This window comes from Anthonomus grandis, chromosome 12, assembly GCF_022605725.1.
Source record: "Anthonomus grandis grandis chromosome 12, icAntGran1.3, whole genome shotgun sequence".
NCBI lineage: Eukaryota > Metazoa > Arthropoda > Insecta > Coleoptera > Curculionidae > Anthonomus > Anthonomus grandis.
The window spans coordinates 14,775,154-14,800,824 of record NC_065557.1 but is presented as its reverse complement, the minus strand read 5'-3'; the positions used below and the strand labels follow the sequence as shown (position 1 = coordinate 14,800,824).

Here is a 25,671-nt window from a genome sequence, read left to right as displayed (position 1 = left end):
TTCTTCAATGTTTATGTAAAAGCGAATGAATTTAATTGATTTAAGTTAGCGAAAATATTGTATAAATGATTTTATAATCTTTCCAAGAGGGAGTCCTTAAAAGTTGAGGCAATATTTTTCCCTCAAATATTAAGAAAATCCTGAAAATACCATTACTTTAAAAATATGTCTGATGTAAATATTTACAAATTTGTGACAGTCACATCTATTTTTTCGAAAATATTTAAGCTGGTTTCCTATGTTTCAGCTACTGACACAGCCTAATTTTCTTAATAATTAATCCAAAAAAAGTACTTTATTTAGAAATTTATATATGAAGCCTTTGGCAAATACATACTAGCAATATACATTGACTTCAGCTCGGTTTTATCCATGTCCTCCAATTAGCAGGAATTTAATAAGAATATCAGATGCCTCAAATAATTTTTAGGTGACAGACTAAATGACAGGATATATTAGATAGAACGTAAAGAGAGAACGCCAAAAAATTATATTGTCGCTACTTCTGTATCTGTCTTTTTGAAACGAATTCAGTATTATCCCTAAAGATACTACTGATATGTTGTCATAGTTATCTAATAATAAATATGTTGTGGTAAATAAGGATGGAAAAGTCGCTTTAATTTTTGCAAATTCTTTAAAAATAATTTAAACATTTTTAATAAAAGTGTTTGTACATTTTTAAGGGACACATATTAATAAAATATTGTTTATTTTGAGTAACTAACAATATGCTTTGTAAGATTCTTTACTTTTCAATAACTAGCCAAGTGCTAAATAAAGATTATTTATTTATTTATTACTTATATTTTATGATAATAAACGAACACACACCAACACTTTTGGAGAAAGTTCTCGTAGCACAGAGGCAGATTATGTATTTTATGCATGATGGTGCACCAGCTCATTTTCCGCTAGCAGTAAGAATTAATTTGAACCTTTTCACCTATCAAAGTTTTTGAGAGACGTTGGATAGGACGTGGTTATCTAGAAGTTTGGCGTGCAAGATCTTATTCCACTTCCGTGAAAACTTTTTACTCAGTGCCAATTAATACTTAAGAGCAACTTCGGAAACGCATTATTAACTTGTTCCAATCAATTTCGGACAATACCAGGGATATTCCACAAGGTACGCAGATCGTGGAGAAGAAGAACAGATGTTTGCATTTAAATGAATGGTGCTCACTCCAAACATTTACTATGAATGAATTATTTTTACAGGAATTTTGGTAACTGAAATGAAAAAAATACCTTTTTGTTTGGGAAAAAGCATCAAATTTAAAAAAAATAAATCCGTGGTGCAACAAATTGGCTTAGGGTCAAAATTTTTTTCTGAAATCTCAATTTTTAAGCCTACAATTAAAAAAAAAACGTTTTTTAAATTTACCGATTCAGTGCCTCTAACTCTTTTATGCATTTTCCGTCCTATACTTTTTTTACTATTTCTAAGAGTACTATCACCTCAAATTTTTTTACACCAGTTCAGTGATACTCGATTTTACCTACGTATTTATGCAAATAATTCGTGGCTAAAATACAATGTGTAAAGCTAATGAGACTACAGAAAAAATATATATAGTTAAAAAAACATCGATAACTAACATACATCTACTATTTCTGAATTGAATTAGTTACGCACGAGCTGTCACACTTTAAGCTCGCTCTCGCGATCGCCGGAAAGGGCCCAGACCGAAACCAGGAAACGTTAAAAATGCGACCGGCAAAACCGAAAAGTGCAATTTGTCAACCCCAGAAATCTGATCAGGATGCCGCCCTCCCGCAGGCACACATTTACTGCTTTATTGTGAAGCTAATAGCTTAACAAATAAGGCTGTGTAACTCTGTAAGACAGGGTTACACCCTCGAGTAGTCGTAAATGTAAATTATTAGCCCTCTAGAGGGAATGCAACTGGAATCTTGATTAATTTTTTAGTCCTGCAGATGAAATTCGAGCATCTGCATCGGGTTTATACTTAGGGTGCAGCTTTAGTATTTTAAATTGTTAATTTGCTCTATTATTACTTAAAGCTCGGTTTTTTAAAAGTTATGATAATTTATAACGAAAGTACTATTTGAAAGCTAGCTATATTTCTAAATTTTTCTTAATGCTAATTTGGTAACTCTTTCACTACTATTTAAGTAGTACCCTTTTTTAATTAATTTAATATTGCAGCGTCTCTATCTTTCTCTTATTATACTTTATGTCTCCTCTTATGGTATCTGTAATTTTTTTTTAATTCTACATATGAAATTCGAGCATTTGCATGGGGTTTATAATTAGGATGCAGCTCGGGTATTTAAAATTGTTAAATTAGCCCTATTATGATCTAAAATTTTAAAGTTTAGAATAGCCGCTGATAATTCCTAACGAAAGATAAATATTATTTGAAATTCGCAATATTTCTGTCGCATAGAAGAGTTGACTAATCCGGATTGCATTTCTCCAAATTAGAGCTCGTTTTATACTTTGAAAACCTTTAAGCCTGTCATATTTTTCTTCACGCTTAAAAGAGCATTAAAGCCGTGCAAAATTAAAAAATGTACATAGCCTATGCAATCTGTTACTTTAATCCAAATCCTTTTTTGTTCTGTGATTTATTAAACTGGATTACGCTTGGTAAAGTTCCTTTTATATAAGGAAAATATGTATATGGTATAGAAGATTTTTTTTAATATTGAATGAAACCACACTTTTAAATGATGTTTCTTTTTTTAGAGTTTTCTTTTTCAGAACTTTTAGTTTCAAATGAGATGCATCTATCAGCGACTCTTTACAAGACATCCAAAAGCGATTTTATCAAATGGTAAAATATATTATCATATTTTAGGATTTGACAGACGACTTAATTCTTCTATACAATGTTAACTTTTAAACTCAAATTCAAAACGTTTATTTCCCAATATCAACAAGTACAAAATAAATGTATGTATGATGTAAGTGAAATTAGCAAATACTAATGCATTTCGATTATAAAAACCGTTTCTTAAAAGTACCGCTGCTTTTTTTAGTAATGCATCTTAAAAAAAAAATAAATACAAATTTTAATGCATCAATTTTTTTGTCTTTTAAGTAGTACTGCCTTGCTCTTTATACAGGGTGCCTCCGATTAAGTCGGCACTATTGGTATCTTTGTTAATATTTTAGATACAGGGTCGGTTAAATTAGCAAACTAGTAGGATTTTTTGTGTTGATAAAAATGGTGAAAACAGAAAAAAAATTGAACATCGCGTTTTCGAGAAAATATGAAAAATGTACTTTTGTTAAATGGAATCCCCTGTATATATTTACATAAGTCAAGGGATAATAATTTTCTTAATAAAAAAGTTTATTTACACTAATAGCCTAAACCTTAAAATAACAAAGTTGTAGCGATATTAATAATTTTGTCAAATTTAGGCAAGTTGGCCTTGAACTTTTTGGGAGCAAAACAAATAAATCAATAAAATGACAGTAGCCGTAGAGATTTTATTAAATAAAGAAATACTGACAGTTACATGTTAGCAAAGTTTGTGATTTCTGTAAAATCTAAATTAGTAAAATGCCTTTTACTTTTATTGTATGTCGAAAAAATAGTGACAGAGTGCTAGAAGAGTACCGCCAGAGATTCCAGACTCGTAACTTGCCAAACCGTAGATACTTTTTAATTCTCTACAGAAAATTTAGAAGTAACAATAACGTGTTTAAAAGAACTAGAAGGAACCAATTTATAGTAAGCGAGGATGTTGAAATTTCTATTTTGGCATATTTTGTGAAGCTCATATGGAAAACTCAACTAGAGATTTAGCAAGAGCTTACGGTGTGAGCTTAGTAGCAATTTGGCGGGTCTTAAAGAAATACAAATTTGTGCCATGTAAGTATCGACCAGTACAAACATTGTTGCCTGGCGATAATGAAAGAAGACTTGCTTTTTGCAACTGGTTACGTAATGCATATGAAGCTAATGATAACATTTTAAACCGTATAATTTGGAGCGACGAAGCTAATTTTTCAAACAAAGGTATGTTTAATCGTAAAAATGTACACTATTGGTCCCAAGAAAATCTTTTCCTTACTGATCCCAGAAATCCTCAAAATCAATTTAGTATAAACGTTTGGTGCCGCTTAATAAGAAGCCAAGTAATAGGACCTGTGTTTTATGATGGCACTTTGACTGGAAGGAGATATGTTGATCTCATATTATCTGGAGCGCTGGAAGATTATTTGGATAATGTTAACTTGGAGAGACGGCAACAAATCTATTTTCAACAGGATGGACCACCTCCTCATCAACTAAATGATGTAAGAATATTACTTAATAGACTGTTTGACGATAAATGGATTGCGACACGTGGCCCGATTCGTTGGCCACCTAGGTCACCAGACCTAACCCCTCTAGATTTTTATTTTTGGGGTTACATAAAAAATGAAGTGTATAAAAAAAATACAGAACCGTTGATGAACTTCAAACACATATTAGGCAAATAATTTGATCAATAGATAGAAGATCAATCTTGAAAGCTACAAGACGTGTGCTTAAGTGTGCTCAGAAATGTATTGAATAAAATGACGATGTTTTTGCTCATTTATTGTAAATTAGTAGTTTTACTTGATGTTATTTATCTCAAAGCCAACTTGCCTAAATTTGACAAAATTATTAATATAGCTATAACTTTGTTATTTTTAGGTTTAGGCTATTAGCGTAAATAAACTTTTTTATTAAGAAAATTATTATTTTTTTTAGTGATTTTTCCGTTTTCACCATTTTAACCAACAGAAAAAATCCTACTAGTTTGCTAATTTAACTGACCCTGTATCTTAAATATTAATAAAGATACCAATAGTGCCGACTTAATCGGAGGCACCCTGTATAGTGGTGATGATTGATTCCGTAACTGTAAATGGGGTTTAGTCGTAGGGAACTATTTTATATAAAAATATTACAAATATTTAGTACTTAATTCATAAAGAGAACCTGATAAGTAACATTGGAAATTTACTTATTGGATCTATCAATGCTTTAGTAAAACCATGAATGCTAATGTACGACTTTACTACGGCTAATTTTTGTTTGTTGATATGCCAAGTCTCTTTGGCTATAAGAGTAGAAAGTATACAATACAAATAAATACATCACCCACAATTATTACTAATTGAAAAAACTCACTTATTTTAAAATTAGTTCATTCCGTCTAGAGTAAATTATATCCTATAAGTGCATGACACATATAATAATTATGTCTATTAATATAAATAATACAAATTAAAAAAATCTTAATCATTAACATTACAATTGGTTTATTAGTTCATAATTTAATAACAAACCGCGCTCTACTTCTCACCCTCGAATAAATAGGGGTAGTCAAATGTTAACATGTGCCCGAGATATTAATCAACTGTATCTGACTCAAGGCGTTTAAACATGCACCCTTTAACCAGTTACATGAGTAGAGAATCCCTTTTGAATGCCACATCTGTCCTATTTAGTTTAAATATCTAACTTCGGGGCGATCTGCATACCACAACGAATCAATATTAATAGGATGTTCGCCCTAAAGGGACAAATAAGCTAAGAATTTACGACATTGGTATGTAAACGTTTTAGGTTCTTTTTTGCTTTAGGGGATGTTTGATCGTGTTTTTTGTTGGAGCATATTTCAAATCTTGGAATATATAGTTCTTTTTAAATAATTCTCTAAATACATAAAATAAAAAATGCCTCTAATACTGTGTTTGATATTCTATTCAGAAGATTAACCGAACTTTTGATTTGTTTGATCTTGATTATAGGAAGGTCTCGTCGAAGTAAATAATTGTCATGTAGTATCTGCGCGAAGCACCGATATCCACCACTTAATTCAAAGCAAACAAAAAACTCCCCCTCTTCCCGCATGCTATATGCATCTCTACCTATCGATCAGTTCCTCAGTCATTTTGAAAGCTTCTTACGTGTTGCAAATCCCCGGGAAAAACACCTACTGGGTAGGGTGGAACTTATTTACTTCGACGAGACCTTCCTATAATCAAGATCAAACATCACTTAGGTAAGTTCGTTTAATCTTCTGATTATAGTCGGTCTCGTCTCATAAATAATTGTCATGTTGATATTTAAAGAAGTTTGCAACAATCGTTTACAAAACATAAATATTTATTTCTTGAACATTAAATAATAATCCACTAAAGGAATGGATAAACCGAAACAAAGCCAAAGAACTAAACGTATATAACAAAAACAACATGTAATCTTAAGATAACGAAAAACTTATGAGCTCAAAACCGCCCTAGCAAACGAGCCCTCAGGAGCTAATGATCTGCTATAAAACATAGCGAATGCTCTTGACTGTTCAGACCATCCCGCGGCTAATCTTATGGTATCGAAACTAACACCCTTTCTAGCTGCGGCTAAAGTAGCCGCATGACGGGTGCTATGCGCGGAAAAGGTGTTAGTATCTATACCACTAGATTTCATAATACATTTTAACCACCTTCCTAATGTCTGTCTTGTAGCCCTATGGTAGGGTTTTTTAAAAGTGATGAATAACTGTTGACACGATCTTCTCAAAACGCGGGTTCTTTCCAGATAAGAAATCATTGTTTTTGCCACACAAACATTAGGATCACTGTCAAAAAATTGAATAATCAGAATAGGCTGGTGCCTGTTATAAGAAAAGGTTTTTAAACGAGACAGAATTTTATTATTAATTTGATTGATAGAAATTTCAATATTAGAAAGTTCTATACTAAATAAGGTCTGAATACGCTGGCCCGTAGCTAACGCTAAAAGAATGCAACATTTTTTCGAAAGATCCTCCAAAGAAATTAAATCTATATCCAAATTACGGACATAACTCAAAACTTGCGAAGGATCCCAAGAAAACTGATATTTTGGAAGGGCTGGTCTAAGACCAAAAACCCCTTTAAAAAATCGTTTCAAACAAAAATCCTGACCTAAACCAGGATCAGCAATTTGTGCAATGGCTGATCTATACGTATTTAAGAGGCTAAAGGACGCTCCTTTATCAAACTGTTCAGACAAAAAAACTAAAACGTTCGCTACCGTTACCACGTATGGATCCCATCCCTTTAACTGGCAGAACTCCCACCAAGTTTTTAATGCGGACGAATATTATTTTAGTGTTGCCCCCGTAACAGAAGAAACACAAATATCCATGGACTGATGTGGAACCATCCTCATCCTAAGCGCTTCCACGACAACCTCCCGACCACCAGGGAAAGGTCTTTGGATAATGGGTGGGGAATTCTGTTAAAAGACATCAACTTGTTAGAAGGTGTGAAAACTAAGGTTTTTCCAACTAGCAAGAATAAAAATAGAGGATTCCATGGCTGAGAGATCCAGAGGGGTGCGACAACAATACCTTCCGCCTTATCACAAACAATCTTTTGCAAGACATTTGGCAGCAATGAAAAAGGCGGGAACGCATAAAAATTATGGTCATGCCAACAATTTGTGAAGGCATCTACAATGATAGCCTCTGGATCTCTCAACCAAGAAACGAACCTTTTGCACTTTCTATTTATCCTACTAGCGAAAAGGTCGATTGATGGAAAACCAAAAGTTTTTTCGAAAAGCGATATCAGACAGGCTCCATTCAGTTTCTATTTTTAATTGTCGAGAGGCCATATCGGCCTCGACATTATCACGTGAAGGGATGTATGCCGCACGAATAAAAATATTCCTCTGCTCACATCATTGCCATATTTGCCTAGCCAGAGCATTTAACTTAGGGTGCTGAACACTTCCCATACGATTAACATAAGCCAAGGCCATAACATTATCCACCCTACATAAAATATTACAATTTTTAAGATGTTTTGCGTAACATCTTAATCCAAAAAATAACGCCAACAACTCTAAATAGTTTATGTGGAAGTGGACTACAGACTCCGACCAAAGACCATAGCTGCTTAAAACATCCTTTTGATAAATGCCCCAACCTGTCAAGGATGCGTCAGAGAAAATTTCTAAACAAAATGAATTGACTCGGATAGAGTTAGACGCCTTTAGTAAGTGATTTAACCACCAATCTAACTCTTTTATCCCAGAACCAGGAATAATCATATAAGAGTTATAATTACCCCTTGATTTTTTAAGGGCCAAAAACTTAACACGTTCTAACACCTTTGTATAAAGAAACCCGTATTTAACCCCCGGACAAACTGCGACTAGTTTTCCTATTAGTTGGGAAAACTGCCTTATCTTACAAGACTTTTTCTGCATAAACTTCTGAATATATTTCATTAAAATTTGTCGTTTTTTATTTATAGGGCACAAAGACATAGAACAGGAATTATAATAAAAACCCAAATAACTACATTGTTGGGATGGCGTTAACGAGCATTTTTTATAATTTATAATAAAACCGAGATGCTCCAATAATTTAATAGTAGCTCGAACATTATTAACACATTCCTCAAAGGTATTACCCAACAATAAAAAATCATCCAAATAGATTACAGAGCTATATCCATTTGCTCTTAAAACTGATAAAATCGGTTTCATTAACTTGGTAAACACGAAAGGCCAAGGCATTATACTGGTATAGACAACCATCAAAGAAAAATCTTAACTATTTTCTATGGCCTTCTTTTATCGGCACAAGTAAGTATGCGTCCTTAAGGTCTACCGTAGCTAAAAAACAATTAGGCTGGATCATACTAGCGACAGTTTTCCTGTCCTCAATTTTAAAATGTTTTGTTTTTAGAAAAGAATTAAATTTCTTCAAATTTAACACAAGCCTATAAGACCCATCCGGCTTTGGAACCAGAACAATTTTTGATACATATTGACCCACACATGGGGATACGCAACTTATTGCTCCCGATAACAAAAGGTCATTAACAGATTTTTTAATTAAGAGCTTTTCAGAACTAGACCACTGATCTTCAGTACCAGAAAAAACTTGTTTGGGTACACTAAGAAATAGGATTGAATAACCCTTCAACCATGATAAAATCACTTTATCATTAGTAATAATATGCCGCCATCTATTTATGAAAAATTTCAAACGGCTAGCATATTTATTTACCTCTATAGGCGCCTGTCCCTGCTCTGCCACTGATCTGGTTTCCTCCTGAACTGGGATTGGACTTTTTGACGGGGAGCTTATCGAGGCTGCTGTCCACTCCGATATTTTTTTTTTTATGGTAAACACAAGCACAAGAGGAAAGTCCTCTGTCACTCTTGGAGTGGTGCTTGCGCGAAGATATTTGTGGGCATTTATCTTGAATCGCTGCAGGTTGTATGCGTCGGGAAATATGTGAGGTGGAAGCCCGTTCCATATGATATGTTCCCCTGATCGACGATCTGAGTGGACGGACAGAGTTTAAATGCTGGGTCCTCAAAGGTTGAAGAGGTTTCCTAACCACTTTCTTCGATTTTAGCTGTTGACTCGAAACATCAATTGCCTTTTTTGTCTTAATGACCTCCTCTAGGTTACCCCCAAAAAGCCACTCGTCTGGCGGGGAGTTGGAAAGAGTATCTTTTAAATCTTTGTTAATATTTAATAAAACCAAATCTCGACGGGACATGGTTTCTTGAAAATGGACATCAGCTAGGAGACGTCCTACATCGCCAAGGACTAGGATATTCTCCTTATCCGCCTCCTCACCTCTCTCGTAAAGGATTGAAAGAACTTTGCCCACAGCAGCAATACCCGCCTCCACCTGCTTTTGTAGACTGACAAGGCGAGCGCCTCTCCTTACATTTGATTCAGATAAAGCTGCTTTAACATGTGGGTTAAGATTGGGAGGAAGAATATTTTGGCATTTTTGCGGCGGAGCATATTTTGCTATTAATGTTTTGCGATTTTCTAAATCCATTCCTTTTCACAGGATCACATCCCAGCGACTAGCAATATCACCATGCAACGAGGGCGCGAACAGCGTTGAAGAAACATCTTCATCTCCTCGCAAGGCTTGAAACTCTTTGTCAATGGACACCTGGACCTCACTGTTCTGTTCTATATCTTCAGCAATAGGCTGCAAATCGCGCGCCGATACAAAGTCTACATCTGAAAAGAAATATAGACCTCACTAAGGCTATATTTTTTTAAATAAAAAAGGCGTTAAAGGATCTCCCTCAAACTCCAAATGACTCACTATCATAAAAACAACTCTGCCCCGTCACTGAGGCTTGCATTCATAAATGCAACTGCCTAGGTGATATTCATGATGATGAAGGTTCTCCAGATTTCACAACCCTTTGACTTCGTGACACAGCGGTAAATATTTATTAACTTTTTCTGTAGCTCTTATGTCTAAATTGTTATTATTCGGTACTGCTATATCTTTAAAGTAGGATATTTTGTTTTTTTTGTAATGCTTACTATCGTACTAACTATAGTAATGCCTAGTATTTTAAGTTGCTAACAGTTCTATCTATTTGCAATGCTTTGTCTTAATATATACTTTGACCTCATCATTTTCTACTAGTGTAGCAGGTTGGATTTTCTAGTATGGCGTCTTATTTTCTTGTGCAACATTGTATAGTTCAACTAGTTTCTTGTATAATATGACTGCAACTACACTATGTCTCTCCAGGTTTGTTGGCTAAGCCTTGGTAGGCAGCGATAATATGTTATATTATTTTAGAGTTTTTATTGCACTTTCTGCGTTTCTCCGTGTTTATGTTTTTTTTTTCATTATAAATTTTCGATGGTCTCTAGTACCGACACCATTATTTTGGATGCTTATCGTAAATTCTTCTATTTCAGGGATGATTACACTATGCTTCATTCATTGCAGTGATGCAGCTCTGTCAACAGCATCTCTCTGAAAATTGGTCTAAAATCTTATAAGAAGTACCATGTTGAAGGGATCTTTTTTCCCTTCATCTTTCAATATATTTGGAAAATGTAAGTCACTTACACTTACAGTCACAGGTTTAAAGGTATAAGTGCGAAGTACTTTCGTAGAGATTTGGTTTATTGGACACATAGTGGAATTAAGTCAAAAATTCCTCTTCCCCTTTCTTCTCGTAATAGCACTACTCCATGCATGCTTGGATGATTGAGGTTGGTGCTCCCTGTAAGCTGTAATTTTTGATCTTATGTGTCTATTAATATTTTACAGCTTTGCTTGAGACCATTTATTAATTCTAAAGGAGTATGTAAGAGTGAGAGTTGCATACCTGTTCATTACTTTCGTTAGTCGCGCTGAGTTTAATTCTATTTGTTTAAATTGAACTATGAATCTATTACAAATAAATAATTTAATATTTAGCATATAGTAAAATAGAACGTTAGGTCCATATTTCATTAGTTACTACTAACAACTACCTACATTTTCTTCTCGACCTGCGTTTGTATTCCATTACCTATTTTACTTTCTTCTCATCAATCCTCAACCGTATTAATTCTTATTCGAAAATATTCAAACAACATACTTTACCTGTGCGAGAGAGAAGAAAAGACAGATTAAGAAAAAACACCGCCAAAAATATGTGTGGACAGTACGACCACAGTCTAACGTTGAAATCTATAGACTTTGGTACGACTACGGGCGAGAAGCGAATTAGCAGTGCAACTAAACGCACGTATATATATTGTTGATAAAGCTGCAGAACCTCTCTTACCTTCCTTTTATGCCTTACTGGGTATATGTACATTTACAATTTATTAATTTGATATACTTTCTCTATTTACGATTTAAAATAATTTACTATTACAATTTTACGTAATCTTTCTATAGACAAAAGAGTTCGGATCAGGGGATGACGGGGTGAGCGGGCTTAGCCTAATAAATTACATCCATCACGTATGAATGGAAAATTAAAGTATTGTGGAACTTTATTAACCATCATATTTTTAATACACATAATAGCAATTTTATGTAACAAGGGTCAAGATCAATATCTCAGTTTCAATATGTTCTCTGCTGTCTCAATGAATAGTAAAATTTTAGATAGCCATGCGCAACTTCTAATATTATCTTTTGTAATATAGGTCTTTTATAAAAATATTGCTTGACGAGAAAAAAAAAGAAAGAAAAGAAGAATATATTAAGCAAATTACTCTTTTAATGCAAAGAGACACCTATATACAGCTACAGCCTATTCAAATGTAGTCATTTAGCATTTTATATGGAGCCTCATATATATATATATAGGTCTAAATATGTAATACTAATATCTATATAAATAAATAAACTTTTCTCTTATCAATCCTGACAGAAGTTGACTTATAAATTACCCCAAAAAATTTTCCACTTTGGGTCGCTAAATTAATTTTTTTTCTGCGAATTTTATTTACTGTAAAAGCTTCCACGAATTTAAATCGCTGGGTAAAGTTTCGGCCCTAAAACCCGTAAACTATTTATCACGGCGAACGGGGTGAATGAGGGGATCATTACTCTAAAACATTGATACGGGTCCCGGGTCAAACCCGAAGTGGTAAGTGGTAACAGCTGCATTTTATTTTATACCTTTAGGCCGCATTTAACACGGAAAGGCTGGTGTAAAAAGTTTATTCATGTATATGATTTTTAGCACCACTACTTACCTAAATGATAAATATATTCAAATATAAGCATATTTTAATAAATAAGGCTCAGAATTATTTGACCTAGTTCTTTATACACAGCTATTTACGAAAACATGCACTAGCATCACATTGGCGTATTGAGCAAACCCAGACTCTCTCAACGCTTATTTCATTTATACAAATTGCAATTTTGAAAATACTTTATGCTGATCATTTGGTTATTTTTTTATTCGTTATATACAGGGTGTTCCGTTGATCATGTTACAAACTTCTAGGGCAGATAGAAAACGTCAAAAGAAAAACAAAAGTTTATATAAACATGGGTCCGGAAAAGCTTCCACAGGGAGCTAGAGCTCTTTGAAAATAACCTTTAAAAACTAGTTTTTTTAATAGCTTCGGAACTACTTTAGCTACCGCAACCAATTTTGGGAGGTAAATTATTGTTAGTACGTTTATTCTTTTTAACCTATTAAATTAAAAAAAAAAATTACCAGGGGCTTTAGAATCAGGGGGATATTTGGTAAATTTAGGCCCATTTCTTTAAGACTTTAATTTCTGCCCGTTTGGGCATTAGATTATGATGTTCTTATGCTTTTTACATAAAAAAAGTTGCTCTTAGTAAAAGTCGGTAAATATCACCGTTTTTGTGGAAATTGACTAAGACCAAACTAAGATACAGCATCTGAATTAATTATTTTAATAATAATAATAATGCTGTCAGTATTTTTTAAATTTATCACTGTCAGTATTTTTTACATGATATTAATTCCCTTTTTATTATGGTTAAGTAATAAAATACTACACTTTTGCTGAATACGCCGATATGCTTTTAATTTATGGAGAAGTTCGATGTAATGGTAGAGCTGCTTCTCGACTGAAGAATTCGACGACATATTCTCGACTCGAATATGAAGAGCGGTTTCCCGAAAGGCGAATCCCAGCTCACACACTTTTTGAAAGGGTCAATCAACGGCTCAGGGAGACTGGCTCCGTTAAAATAAAACGCCAAGATAATGGCGCGCAAAGGAGCATCCGAATCACGGATTTTGAGGAAGAAGTGCTTCAGCGATTTGAAGATAAACCTTCAGTAAGTACTCGAGCAGTAGCTGATGCGATGCATGTAAGTCATGTTAGGGTATGGAAAGTTGTTAAGGAACAGCTTCTTCGGCCCTACCACCTGCAAAAGGTGCAATCCTTAGGACCCAATGATTTTATGCCCCGCGTGAATTTTTGCTAGTGGTTTCTTGACCGGTGTACAAAAGAACCTCAGTTTCCAAAATATGTTTTTTTTACTGACGAGGCTTTATTTACAAAAGAATGCATTTTTAATTCTAAGAATAATCATGTGTGGAGTGAGAAAAACCCTTATGGTATTCATTTTAGGAGCTATCAACATAAGTTTTCGGTCAATGTGTGGACCGGCATTGTTGGAGAACGCTTAAATGGTCCAATTATGTTGCCTCATCGTATAACGGGAAATATTTATTTAAATTTTTTAAGAAATGTACTGCCAGAACTATTAGATGATCTGCCCCTAAATATACGACAGAACTTATGGCTACAACACGATGGAGCGCCAGCTCATTTTTCACTTATTGTCCGCGAGTTTATAAATGAAAATTTTCGAAGGCGCTGGATTGGCCGTCACCTGGCCAGCGCGCTCACCAGATTTGACACCCTTAGATTTTTTCTTTGGAAGCATATGAAAAGTCTCGTATATGAAACTCCAGTCGAGTCAGAAGAAGACCTGGTGACCAGAATTTCCGCAGCTGCTCAAGTAATCCAAACCACGCCTGATATTTTTAACCACGTCAACCTTAATATGGTACGTAGGTAGATACCACAGATGTAAATAGCTCCGCACGGAGCTATTTACATCTATGGTAGATACAATAAATGTATCGATCGTGGCGGCCGGCATTTTGAACAATTAATATTTTAAGTTTATTTTTGTAATACCAATCTTTAATAAAATTTGTTTACGTTTCTAAAATTGTTAATTTGTTGGTTTTTTATTACACTTAGAATCATTTAAACATTTTATGCCTCAAGGTAATTAAAGCGACAGTTAATTAATTTGAGTACCAATTTAATAAAGTGGCTACCTTAACTTTTTTTAAACATTTATTTTTTATTTACGCCAGATTTTTTTTTAATTGTTTATTAATAATAATAGGTAATTCATTTTTGTATCTCATAACTTGCTTTTCGTCAATTTTCACAAAAACGGTGATATTTATCATTTACCGACTTTTACTAAGAGCATCTTTTTATGTAAAAAGCATAAGAACATCATAATCTAATGCCCAAACGGGCAGAAATTAAAGTCTTTAAGAAATGGGCCTAAATTTACCAGCAATTTCAGAATCAGGGGTACCCCCCTTGTAAATATTTTTTTTATTTAGTAGGTTCAAAAGAATAAACGTACCAACAATAATTTACCTCCCAAAATTGGTTGCGCTAGCTAAAGTAGTTCCGGAGCATTCAAAAAAACTAGTATTTAAAGGTTATTTTCAAAGAGCTTCAGCTCCCTGAGGAAGCTTTTCCGGACCCATGTTTATATGAATTTTTGTTTTTCTTTTGACGTTTTCTATCTGCCCTAGAAGTTTGTAACATGGTCAACGGAACACCCTGTATATTAACCATTACAAGTATTAAGAAAAAATAAATATAGCATTTAATAGCTCCAAGTAATATAATCCTAATCATAAACTCATTATATAGACATTACTTAGACTGTGAGTCCTAAATTGGTGACCGATCAGTTATATTACATTTATTTGTGATTGACGCAATAGAGTTAAAAGTTAAAGTTAAAAAAGCTTAATATTCTTAGATTAGGAATATGTTAGCATATGTCCTTTTGTGATTTTGAAGTTATCGAGTTGTAACATACCATCTGGGATTTCAATTTACCAGAGCATACATGAAAGCATACCAAATATTAGGATTTGTGTTATAATACAGAAGATCGGTAGAGTTTGCAAAAAGTTATCGATTTATTGATTGTTAGTACTTTAAATAAATTAATACATAAATAATCGACGTACGATTTCCACACACTGACCACTTCAGAACTTTCAGAATTAAAATTAATTTATTAAAAAAGAGAAATATTTAATCAGAGATAAAACATCAAGACCTACTAGTAGTCGAAACTGTGCTAAAGTAGCAGAAATCATTTAATAAATTTAACAAGTAATTTTCCACCATACTACAAATATAAATATACAGCACTATTCTCTTTGCAGATAATAATAAAGTAAGCCCCCTATTTATTATTACAAGTGTGGAATAATAATTTATTGTGCCGTGTCATTGAATAATTTAAAAAGCAGTGCCTTATAATTTCGGGTCAAAAAACAGGTTTAGAAGAAATGACGCAGCACGAAAATTTCGTAGTAGTTCCAAAATCGCGTAGCACTTAACAAAAGTCATTACATAACTATTAGTACTCTCAGCTGAAGAAATAGCATCCTGGATTGAGTAATATCTAAGGAAATTTGATTAGTACAGAAGATTGCGGGATGTGCACAGTAGGCTGTTACTCTACCGACCTGCCATATTGTGCGGAAACTTTCAAACAAATAAGAGGCCTGAATAGGTTTTTACTTGCTTAAAAACAATATTAATAACTTTAATAATAATGCCACAAAAATCTAAATAAATTAAAACATTACTTAATAAATGCAAAGTGGCATAGATGCAGAATAGTAGTGAATTCTGGCTACAAATGGTATTGGAAAGAGACCTAAATTAAATAGAAAATATTCTACATTCTGATTTAAAGAATAGATCTTTCATTGTATTCGAGATTTTATCATACAATTGAATTCCGTTGTCTACAAAACTTAAAAACTTTCAAATAAAGATGTACAAGGAAGAAGCATAAAAAAATAACTGACAACGCAGAAATGTTAATCGGACCACTAATGTTACATCCACAGTTTGTCCTTTAGGATGATTCCAAAGTCACCCTGTATATTACTGACAAATATCAATGACTTTTAGCAATCGTCAAAATTAAATAATTATTGTTTATTTAATTGCCTTTTTTTTCGTGAATTATGAAGCCATCTTCCCGTTGTTCTTGCGATAAGGCGACTTATTATTCAAATGGAGTCCTCGTAGGCAACTGGTTGGAAGAACGTGTGGGGAGCTACAAAAAGAATCGATACAATCATGTGAGCATCTACAACTACGATTTTACTCCTAAAAAAGCTATAGATAAAGCAGAAAACGAGGATTTAAGAAATAGGATTCAAATTAAGTCAGAGCATGGGGATAATATAGACTCGGGCGGGAAAAGTGATGAAGGACCAAACTATTTTGATAATTTTGTCACCACTTATGATTTGGCTTATCAGTATTTTCCAAGGTGGATACCTGGGACTATTAATAGAGTTATGAGGTAAAAAGATTGATTTTTAGTTGTTTTAATAATTACTAATTAATTACTAAAATAAATAGCTCCTTATAAGTCGTACGTCTAATTAATAACTAATGTGTAGAAGGCCGATACTTGTATTTATATTGGCCTTACCTGGTGAGGAATAAGGGTTCATCAATGCTTGAGACTGTAATGATATGTAAAATCTTTGGTTAGAATACTGTCTATGTAGTTGTCTTTGTTTCAATTTAAAAATACTATTATTGCTTCTTATCGTCGTTTGGTGCCTTCTGATTGGTGTGCAACATGAATCGCATTTTAAAGAAAAATGGGTTCAATTATTCAGATTTTAAAAGTATTTAGCTTTTAGTTCTTTCTAGATGAGTTATTATATTGTTGTTCAATTATTATGTGGAATTGTAAGTTTTTCAGGTACTTGCAGGCAAAAATGCAAGTCTTTGAGAGATATACGATGATATGAAGGTCTTATTCGCTTTATCAAGACACAAATTTAGAGAATAAATAAAATTATGAAACACAAATTTTTATTTATCTAAAAACTTTTAAAAAACTTTTTTCTATTTTTCACTTCCAGGCATAAACAGTAGGTGTAGTCCTATGTCCAGCCCTATATTCATTCTATTTATATATGGGTTGGCCCAAAGCTCCAAGGTTTACTTGTTTAAGGGTCCAGTATTTTGGTCATCGGTCATGGTTTTTGAAATTCGGTTTAAATCATTGGCAATCTTTACGTAAATTTTAGTATGACCTTCAATAAGTTCAATGGATGGGATTTCAGAAAACTATAATTCTCTTTTAATATACTTTAAGAAGATCTATAGAAATTGCAATGTATTGAGTTAAAAGCTTGAAGAGATACGAACTTCTTAACATTTTTATTTGCCTTCTGATGATAAAAAAATAAATGTCTATATTACAATTATATAGAATGACCCCTTAGTGTTATAAAAATCGCCTTTCAAAAGTGGTATTTTTGCTATTTCTTCACCAAAATTTGCTGGACATTTTTTTAAAAATTTAACAAAGTTTTTTTAAAATTTTAATGTAACCACTAAACGTTATAGAAGCATCGCTAGTGGTGTGCTCTTAGGGCGTTGGCGCGCAACATCTTTAGTCAGTATGGTTGTTACTGCTATCTTTGATACACAAATTTCTGCTTTTTATTTTTCTAAGTAGAGATTTTAAAGACGAATGTATTAAAAGTTTTTGTTTTTATCAAACACGACTTTTAAGCCATAAAACTTCCTTGTTTCAATAAAAGCCTATTAAAAATGTATTTGAAGCTATTGGCCAATTAATTGCCAGCAACTAAAATTGACAACGCCGTACAGTGCGTTTTATATAAAAAATATAATATATTAGTTGATTTATAAACGTCTTAAATCTATACGACTGCTCAGGATAAATAAATTGGTTCCAAGCAACGGCTTCCATTTTACTGCTGGTACTGATGGGATGACATCTGTACACATATTTTTTAATAGACAACCATTGGAACTAATCACGTTATATGTTATCAAATTATGTATCAAAGATAGCATTAACAATACAACTGCTTAAAGATGTTGCGTGTCAACGACGTGATGGTGCACGCGAACGTCTTGACATGAAAATATTTCAATAGGGTATGAAAGACTGACCAGACTGACCTTATTGTGCCGCTGTAATTTTTTGTCTGTCTGATACTAAGAGAACATTTTTAAGGGTTGCACAAAAATGAACTTAATCAGGTCTCTATTAAAATCTTTTTATCCTTATCACTTTCTCGTTAATTTTTTTCATTTTCATCATTTCTTTATTCACTATCATTCTATTTAATTGAATTTGAGGCACTTACATATATGCCGAGCATTGATAGTAATTACTAAGTCACTTACCTAATGTATTTTTCTATTCTAAGATTTCGCTTACTTAAATACGAACCAACCGAAGAATACTTAAACCCTTTTGGCAACTTAACAACAAGAAACCACCTCACTGATGAGAAGCAAGAAGAATGGGTGTGCGATGTATTGGATCCAAGAAGACCGACAACGTCAATCGCCAAAGCTGATTATATTAAATACGACACCCAAGCTTATAAAGTGCAAAAGTGGCCTTTAATAAAACCTGTGAAAATAAAATGCGGGATTGCCACAGAGACTGTTTACCGACCGTGGCCTCCGGATCATCCGCGAAGTTTAGAAAATAGGGTTAACCCTATAACTTGGGAGGGAGGAGCTGAACCTGATAATGAAAACAATTGTGTTTGTAAGCCTTAATAAATATTATCTGATGTACATAAACGAAATAAAAAAAAAGTCATCATATTTGATAAAAGCCTCGAATGTTTCAGTAATACGTGCATCGCGCAGCTTAATAAATATACCTGCATATATATTGTGTACTCTTTTATCTATTTACCTTTTGGCTTTTCTTGGATTTTATTCGTTATTTTATTATTAAAGCGAGTTATTTCGTTCGAGATCATTAATCACAGGCACATATTGAATTTTATGTTTACTTTTCAATAAGGAAACAAAATTGTTTTGAGAATATTGAAGCTCAATATTTGTTGTGCTTTATTAATATCGAAACAGTATACAATTTTATATCAAATTGTTTTTTTAATCTATTTATTTAATTCATTTAATAACATTTTTACAAAATATAAAAGCCATTAGTTTTTGATAATTATACTAACGTTAAAAATAGGACTTTAAGTTAGAGTAAATTGGAACAATAAAAGCTGGATGCATCTATCGACAGGTTCTTGTAGTTACTAGGAATATTAAAGAAATATACACTTAAAATATTTAGAAAATTCTAGGAATGCTAAGTTGGAAAGAATTTTAAGAAACTTTGTGGAATCCAAAGTCTATTTAAATATTTCTAGAATATCGTTAAAAAACTTTTATATAAAATATAAACATTTCAAAATTGAAGAAGTAGTCTATTCTTACAGTGGAGTTAATAGGTAAATAACATATCATAACAACATATCTATAACAACAAATAACATATCCATCATCAGGGATAAAAAATTAAGGGGTTCCGTCAATATATCTTATAGATCTAGTGCCTCAGACAAGGTTAAAAGATTAAAATGAATTAAGATACATGAGAATGGGACCAAACATGGATTTGCAAAAACTGTCAAATTACATCATTACGACAATACGATAATTGAATTATCGTATTATCGTGCAATTGAATTATTGCATTAATAAATAATTCTTCATTCGGTATTTGTGTATTTCAGCAACACTTAAATAATGCTGTTTATTTGGACTCTTTATAAAATTTTTGCCTGGTTTTCTGCTAGATCACCATGTAAATTTACGAGGAATGTATGTCCCGAAAGATAGTGATCCAGCACATTTTGGTATCAATGATGTAAATCTGGATAATGTATTTAATATAAAATATATATATAACAAAAGGTCTATAGTACTTCATAAAAAAAGAGGTAGCTTTTAATTGTAAATAAAATTAATTTAATTACTTTCAATTGGAAATAGTAGCATTAGCAGTCTTATAAAATTAGGCAATTTTTTTATATTTTAACGATTTAATTTATTCCAAGCATCACTTGTATGCATGTATAACATATTTTTACATGTATACATAAAAAGTATATACAGTATGAATAAAATGCAAAAAAAGTTATAAAAAAGGCAGATTTTTTATTTATCTAAAAATAACAAAACCACCCTGCATATTCGCAATGAAGTCGTATTAATTAATTTAAGTGCTCAATTCTAAAAAACATAAGAGTCATTTATCACCACCTTAAGTATGTACATTGAGTTTTAAAACACCCTGTATACAATATTACGTTTTAAACTACTTGTGCAGAAAATTATATTATAATTTGTTTTGAAAACATCTTGTCGGACTTGCATTGTCTTATTTATTTAATGTAACACGACGTTTCGGTTGGTAAGTATCTCCAACCGTTATCAAGTGTAACCAGTTTACCGTTCGATTGTGAACTCAATTTAAGAGTGAAGAGAGTTGACATAATTATGGACATTTGTAAGCTCTACCTCACTTCCATTCCAAATCAAACATATATCATCCACATACCGTTTATAAAAGATGATGTTATTTTTAAAATTACTGCTCATTATTTTTGTTTCTAAGTTACTAAGAAATACTTCACTAAGAAATGGCGATAAACCAGAGCCCATTGCAAGTCCTTCTTTTTGTTTGAAAAAACGGTGAAGTGGTTAGTGAACACAAGGCCCAATACAATAAATTTAAAAATACCGAAATCACAGTGACCAGATCAGCTTTTGCTAATCACCTTCTCGACTCCAAACATGTTTTTACTGACAGCCAAAATATAAAAATACTGCATGAATGCAACAAAAGTAAAAAACTAGACTTGTTGGAGACAATGGAGATTAGTAAAGCTTTTAAAAGCCCAGATCTGTCCTGTGTTAATGAAAGGTTTGATTTTGATGGCCACCTAGTTTTTAATAACCTCAAGTAGTTCTAGACTCTTAAATGATGGTTAGTTTTCTAAAATGTATAAAGTGATTTAATTGTTTAGTTGAGTTCTTTGTACATAGATAGTGCCACTTTATTGTAATCTTTGTTTACTTAAATATTAGGTGTTTTGTATATGTTATGGTAAGTTTTTGTTGAATTCTCCTTTTTTCGGGTTACATAATTTTAATTATTGTTTAGGTCTGATGATGCTCTAGTCGAGCGAAACATGTAACCTTCGTTATTTTATTAAATGTAGTTGTGATGCTGTAGATTTCGTGTTTTTTACCTTTTATAAAAGTGTATGACCAGCATCTTTGGGATAATGGATGAATTTTTCGATTTAAGTTTTAATTCTGCTTAATAGAATTGAACCCCTGAAAATTATTTATTAACTGCCACTAATAGTTAATAACGGTTATAACTTTAATTATATGCTATACTTAATTTTTTAAGATAAGCTGAATATACAGGGTGGCCATTTGAAAATGAAACAGAGCCTATTTTGGGTCCCTCAGAACATTTGCGAAAAAATCCTCGGACCCGTCAATTTTTGATTCAAGGGGGAAACATTTTTTTGCTAGTTTCGTCCCCTTGAGGGCAAAGCCCTAGCGGAGGTGACAAGGGCCCCCAAAATTTTAAATGGAACAGGGGGTCGAGTGATACCTCATTTTGAAGGCATTTTTATGCAGATTATAACCCTAAGGTTTTAAATCGTTACTATTTGCCTAGTCGATACAGGGGCTAATAAAAGTTAAAAAAAAATTTAAAAAGTATAATTTTAAATAAAGGGCTTAAGGATAAAATCAATCAAGTAAAAGTTCAAAATGTTGGCCTTTGACTTCCATACAATAATACAGGTTTTGTTCAAATGATGAATGAATAATTGATGATTTGACGACATTCATCAATTATTCTAAATCGCAAATGGTCTAGCGATGTTGGCTGATTAGCATAAATTTTAGTTTTTAAATGGCCCCATAAAAAAAAATCTAACGGGCTTAAGTCCGGGGAACGAGGAGGCCATTCAATAGCTCCTCTTCTTCCAATCCATTGTCCTGAAAACATTTGGTCCAAATATTGACGAACCCTTGCAGCATAGTGGGGTGGCGCCCCATCTTGCTGAAATACTAGACGATTTTCCAAGTACTCGTTGTTATTTTCTAGTATCTCCACTAATGCTGGATGAACTGTATTTTCTAATAACTCCAGGTACATCTCTCCTGCTAAATTGCCAGGTAAAAAAAAGAGGACTACGATATGTTTACCAAAAATGCCAGCCCAAACATTTAATTTTTCAGGATGTTGTGTATGCACCTCACGAAATATTCTGGGATTTGAATCAGCCCAATAGCGACAGTTGTGACGATTCACAGTACCGTTTAGGAAAAAGGAGCAATCGTCAGAAAAACATACATTAAACAGAAAGTGTGGATCATTGACGGCTTGTTCAGATATAGTTTCACAAAATTGTACTCGCCTATCAAAATCGTCTTTGTTTAGTTCTTGTACGAGATGCATTTTGTACGGATGAAACTTGTTTTTTTTTTAATATCTTCTTAATGCTGCTTCTCTTAATACCAGACACGGTTAATAACTTCCTTGTGCTCAGTGTAGGATCTTGCACAATATGGCCTAAAATAGCTACTTCTGAAGCTTCATTCACCACTGGATTATCCATTTCGCGCTTTTTATTAGCCACAGACCCAGTTTCCCTAAATTTTTGAACTAATTCCAAAATGTACTTGCGATGGACCTGTCGATTAGGGTGTTGCAGTGTGTTAAAGAGCTGGGCAGTTCTATTAGCATTTTCATTGTTCGCAAAGAAAAGAGAAATTATTTCAACTCTTTCAGCAAGTGAATAAACCATTATCACACTCAATGTTGTAACTAACTAACTTTAAAGAGCTATTTGTTTGACACACTATGATCTGACAGCAGCAATTGACAACCACTATTAAACTTCAAAATGTTGCTATAATAACAGTCTCAACAATAACCAAGAGTTCGCTTGCAGAATTTGCATAGATACCTACGGGTATTAAAAAAAAACAACAGAAAGTACGGTTCACAATGTAGGAGAACAAAATTTTTTGTATTTATTTAACTGCTAAATTTACAAGCATTTTTTTTCATAGAAAATTTTGACATGTTTTTGTAACTTTTATTAGCCCCTCTATCGACTAGGCAAATAGTAACGATTTAAAACTTTAGGGTTATAATCCACATAAAAATACCTTCAAAATAAGGTATGAAGGTATGAGGATCACTCGACCCCCCGTTCCATTTAAAATTTTGGGGGCCCTTGTCACCCCCGCTAGGGCTTTGCCCTCGGGGGGCGAAACTAGAAAAAAAATGGTTCCCCCTTGAATCAAAAATTGACGGGTCCGAGGATTTTTTCGCAAATGTTCTGAGGGACCCAAAATAGGCTCTGTTTCGTTTTCAAATGGCCACCCTGTATACTAGGTTTGGTAAACCCAATTAAGAATTGATTTAAAAAAAATACCACAGTAACCAACTAAAGCAATATTATTACTAAATAATATTAACATTAAATCTGCTTATTTGTAAACTACTTTTAAATTTTTAAATATAAACTTTTTAAAATTAATATAAATTTATCACTTTTTTATGGGCCTCTAAATAAATTTGTCACTCAAATGTCTCCAATTTTATGAAAACTCTCGTCGAAGCTGACAGGAAATTGCTCAAGTTATAAAGTAAGAGTTATCCCACATTTTATATAGTAAAACTAGCTCACTCGGATAGGTCAGACAAGTTACATTCTCTAGAGAGATCTCGTAGAAATTTGCTGATATTGCATTCGGTTGTAATAAAAATATGAGTACGATATGTGTCAGATGCATATCTCTATGGTAATAGATTGCATATCACTACAGGTATATACGATCATGTATCAAAGCTGTTTTTTACTATTATAGAAATTTTGTACATTATACGTGACATTTCTTATATGTAATAAAATATTGATATACATGTAAATGTGGGGCATGAAGTTCCTTTAAAACTTATTAATAAATATTCCATTTTGAAATAGTAGCTCTAAATGGGATGTTTTTATTTTATATATCAAATACCATATCGTATAATAATTACAATAATATTAATAAAAAATTATTATTTTGCATTTCAAGTAATACGTGGATAATAATTAACAATATAAAATGTATGGATAATAAAAGGCCATATTAAATAATTATCATAAATTTAAAATTAACTTTATAAAAATCGATATGTAATTTTATTCTAAAAAAAAACTAAATAAAGTACAACGAGAGAAACATATGTGTTGCATAAAAAATAAAAGATCGTTAATAAAATATTATATACCTTAAGGCTTGCACAAGATTAAAAGAGTATGTGAAATTAAAAACAATACCTACATTAGAGGTTTCTCTAATAATAAAAAATATTTTTAAACTCATTATTTTTTATTTATTTTTTATAGCGTATTGAGCCTCTTGATCCATTATTGTTCAATGCAAGATTTTCGTATAAAAAAATAAAAACAATTTTTGCGGATAGTCATAACACCTGAATTTGATTATATTCACAGCCAAGTATTATTTTTTAAAAAGCGCGCATATGTGCTAATGGCGAATATAAAAATTTAAATTGTGTATCGAAATATAGCTCGTGGTGCATAGAAACCGCGTATAAATTTTTTTTAAATATCTAGAGACGCATCAAATTCATTGGTTATATTTTTTCATAAACTTTACCACATAAAACTCTAAATAATAATAATAAAACTATCTATAAGTTAAATAAATAAAATCCATTATAAATGAAAAGAAAGTAAAATTTTTTATTAATATTATTTATATAAAATATTTTACCATAAAATAATCAATTCGTGAAAAATTAAAAATTAAAGATATGAATTAAATAAGATATAATTTAAAATTTACATCAAATTAATAAACAAATTATTTTAATAAATAAATTTCCTAAAAATAATAAAAAAACATGAAAAAAAATCGGTATGAATGAAACAAGTAAGTTTTAAAAATACTAAAAACAATTGGTAATGGGTATTTAAATTATTAATATAAGGAAAATTTCCTAAAAACTGCAAAAAAAATAGTTAAATTAAAAATGAATTTTATACTACTGGAATTATTAAAAAATGAAAAATAATTATTTTCTGTTAAATTGCTACCATTTTGGTAAAGCAAAGTAAAAAATTTTCTATTACCGAAGAAAACATAAAAAAAATTAAAAATATTGAATTACTTTACGCACTTAAACGACTTTACGGCAAAAAACGTCAAAACATTTGTTACCAA

At 32.3% G+C, this 25,671-nt stretch overlaps 1 protein-coding gene across 1 annotated transcript; it reads left to right on the top strand.

Annotated features, from left to right (window-relative positions):
- Nucleotides 1–16,479: 16,479 nt before the first annotated feature.
- LOC126743109 (uncharacterized) lies at nt 16,480–19,209 on the top strand. The gene is made up of 2 exons (XM_050450070.1): nt 16,480–16,888; nt 18,789–19,209. Exons 1-2 carry the CDS (start codon nt 16,545–16,547, stop codon nt 19,147–19,149), a joined length of 705 nt encoding a protein of 234 aa, XP_050306027.1. The 5' UTR covers nt 16,480–16,544; the 3' UTR covers nt 19,150–19,209.
- Nucleotides 19,210–25,671: the final 6,462 nt, after the last annotated feature.

Bases quoted from the DNA above. Each gene is read 5' to 3' on its own strand.
- LOC126743109 (XM_050450070.1), top strand. From the start codon at position 16,545: ATGAAGCCATCTTCCCGTTGTTCTTGCGATAAGGCGACTTATTATTCA. The intron at 16,889-18,788 runs GTAAAAAGATTG...TTCTATTCTAAG, and splicing joins ACTATTAATAGAGTTATGAG to ATTTCGCTTACTTAAATACG.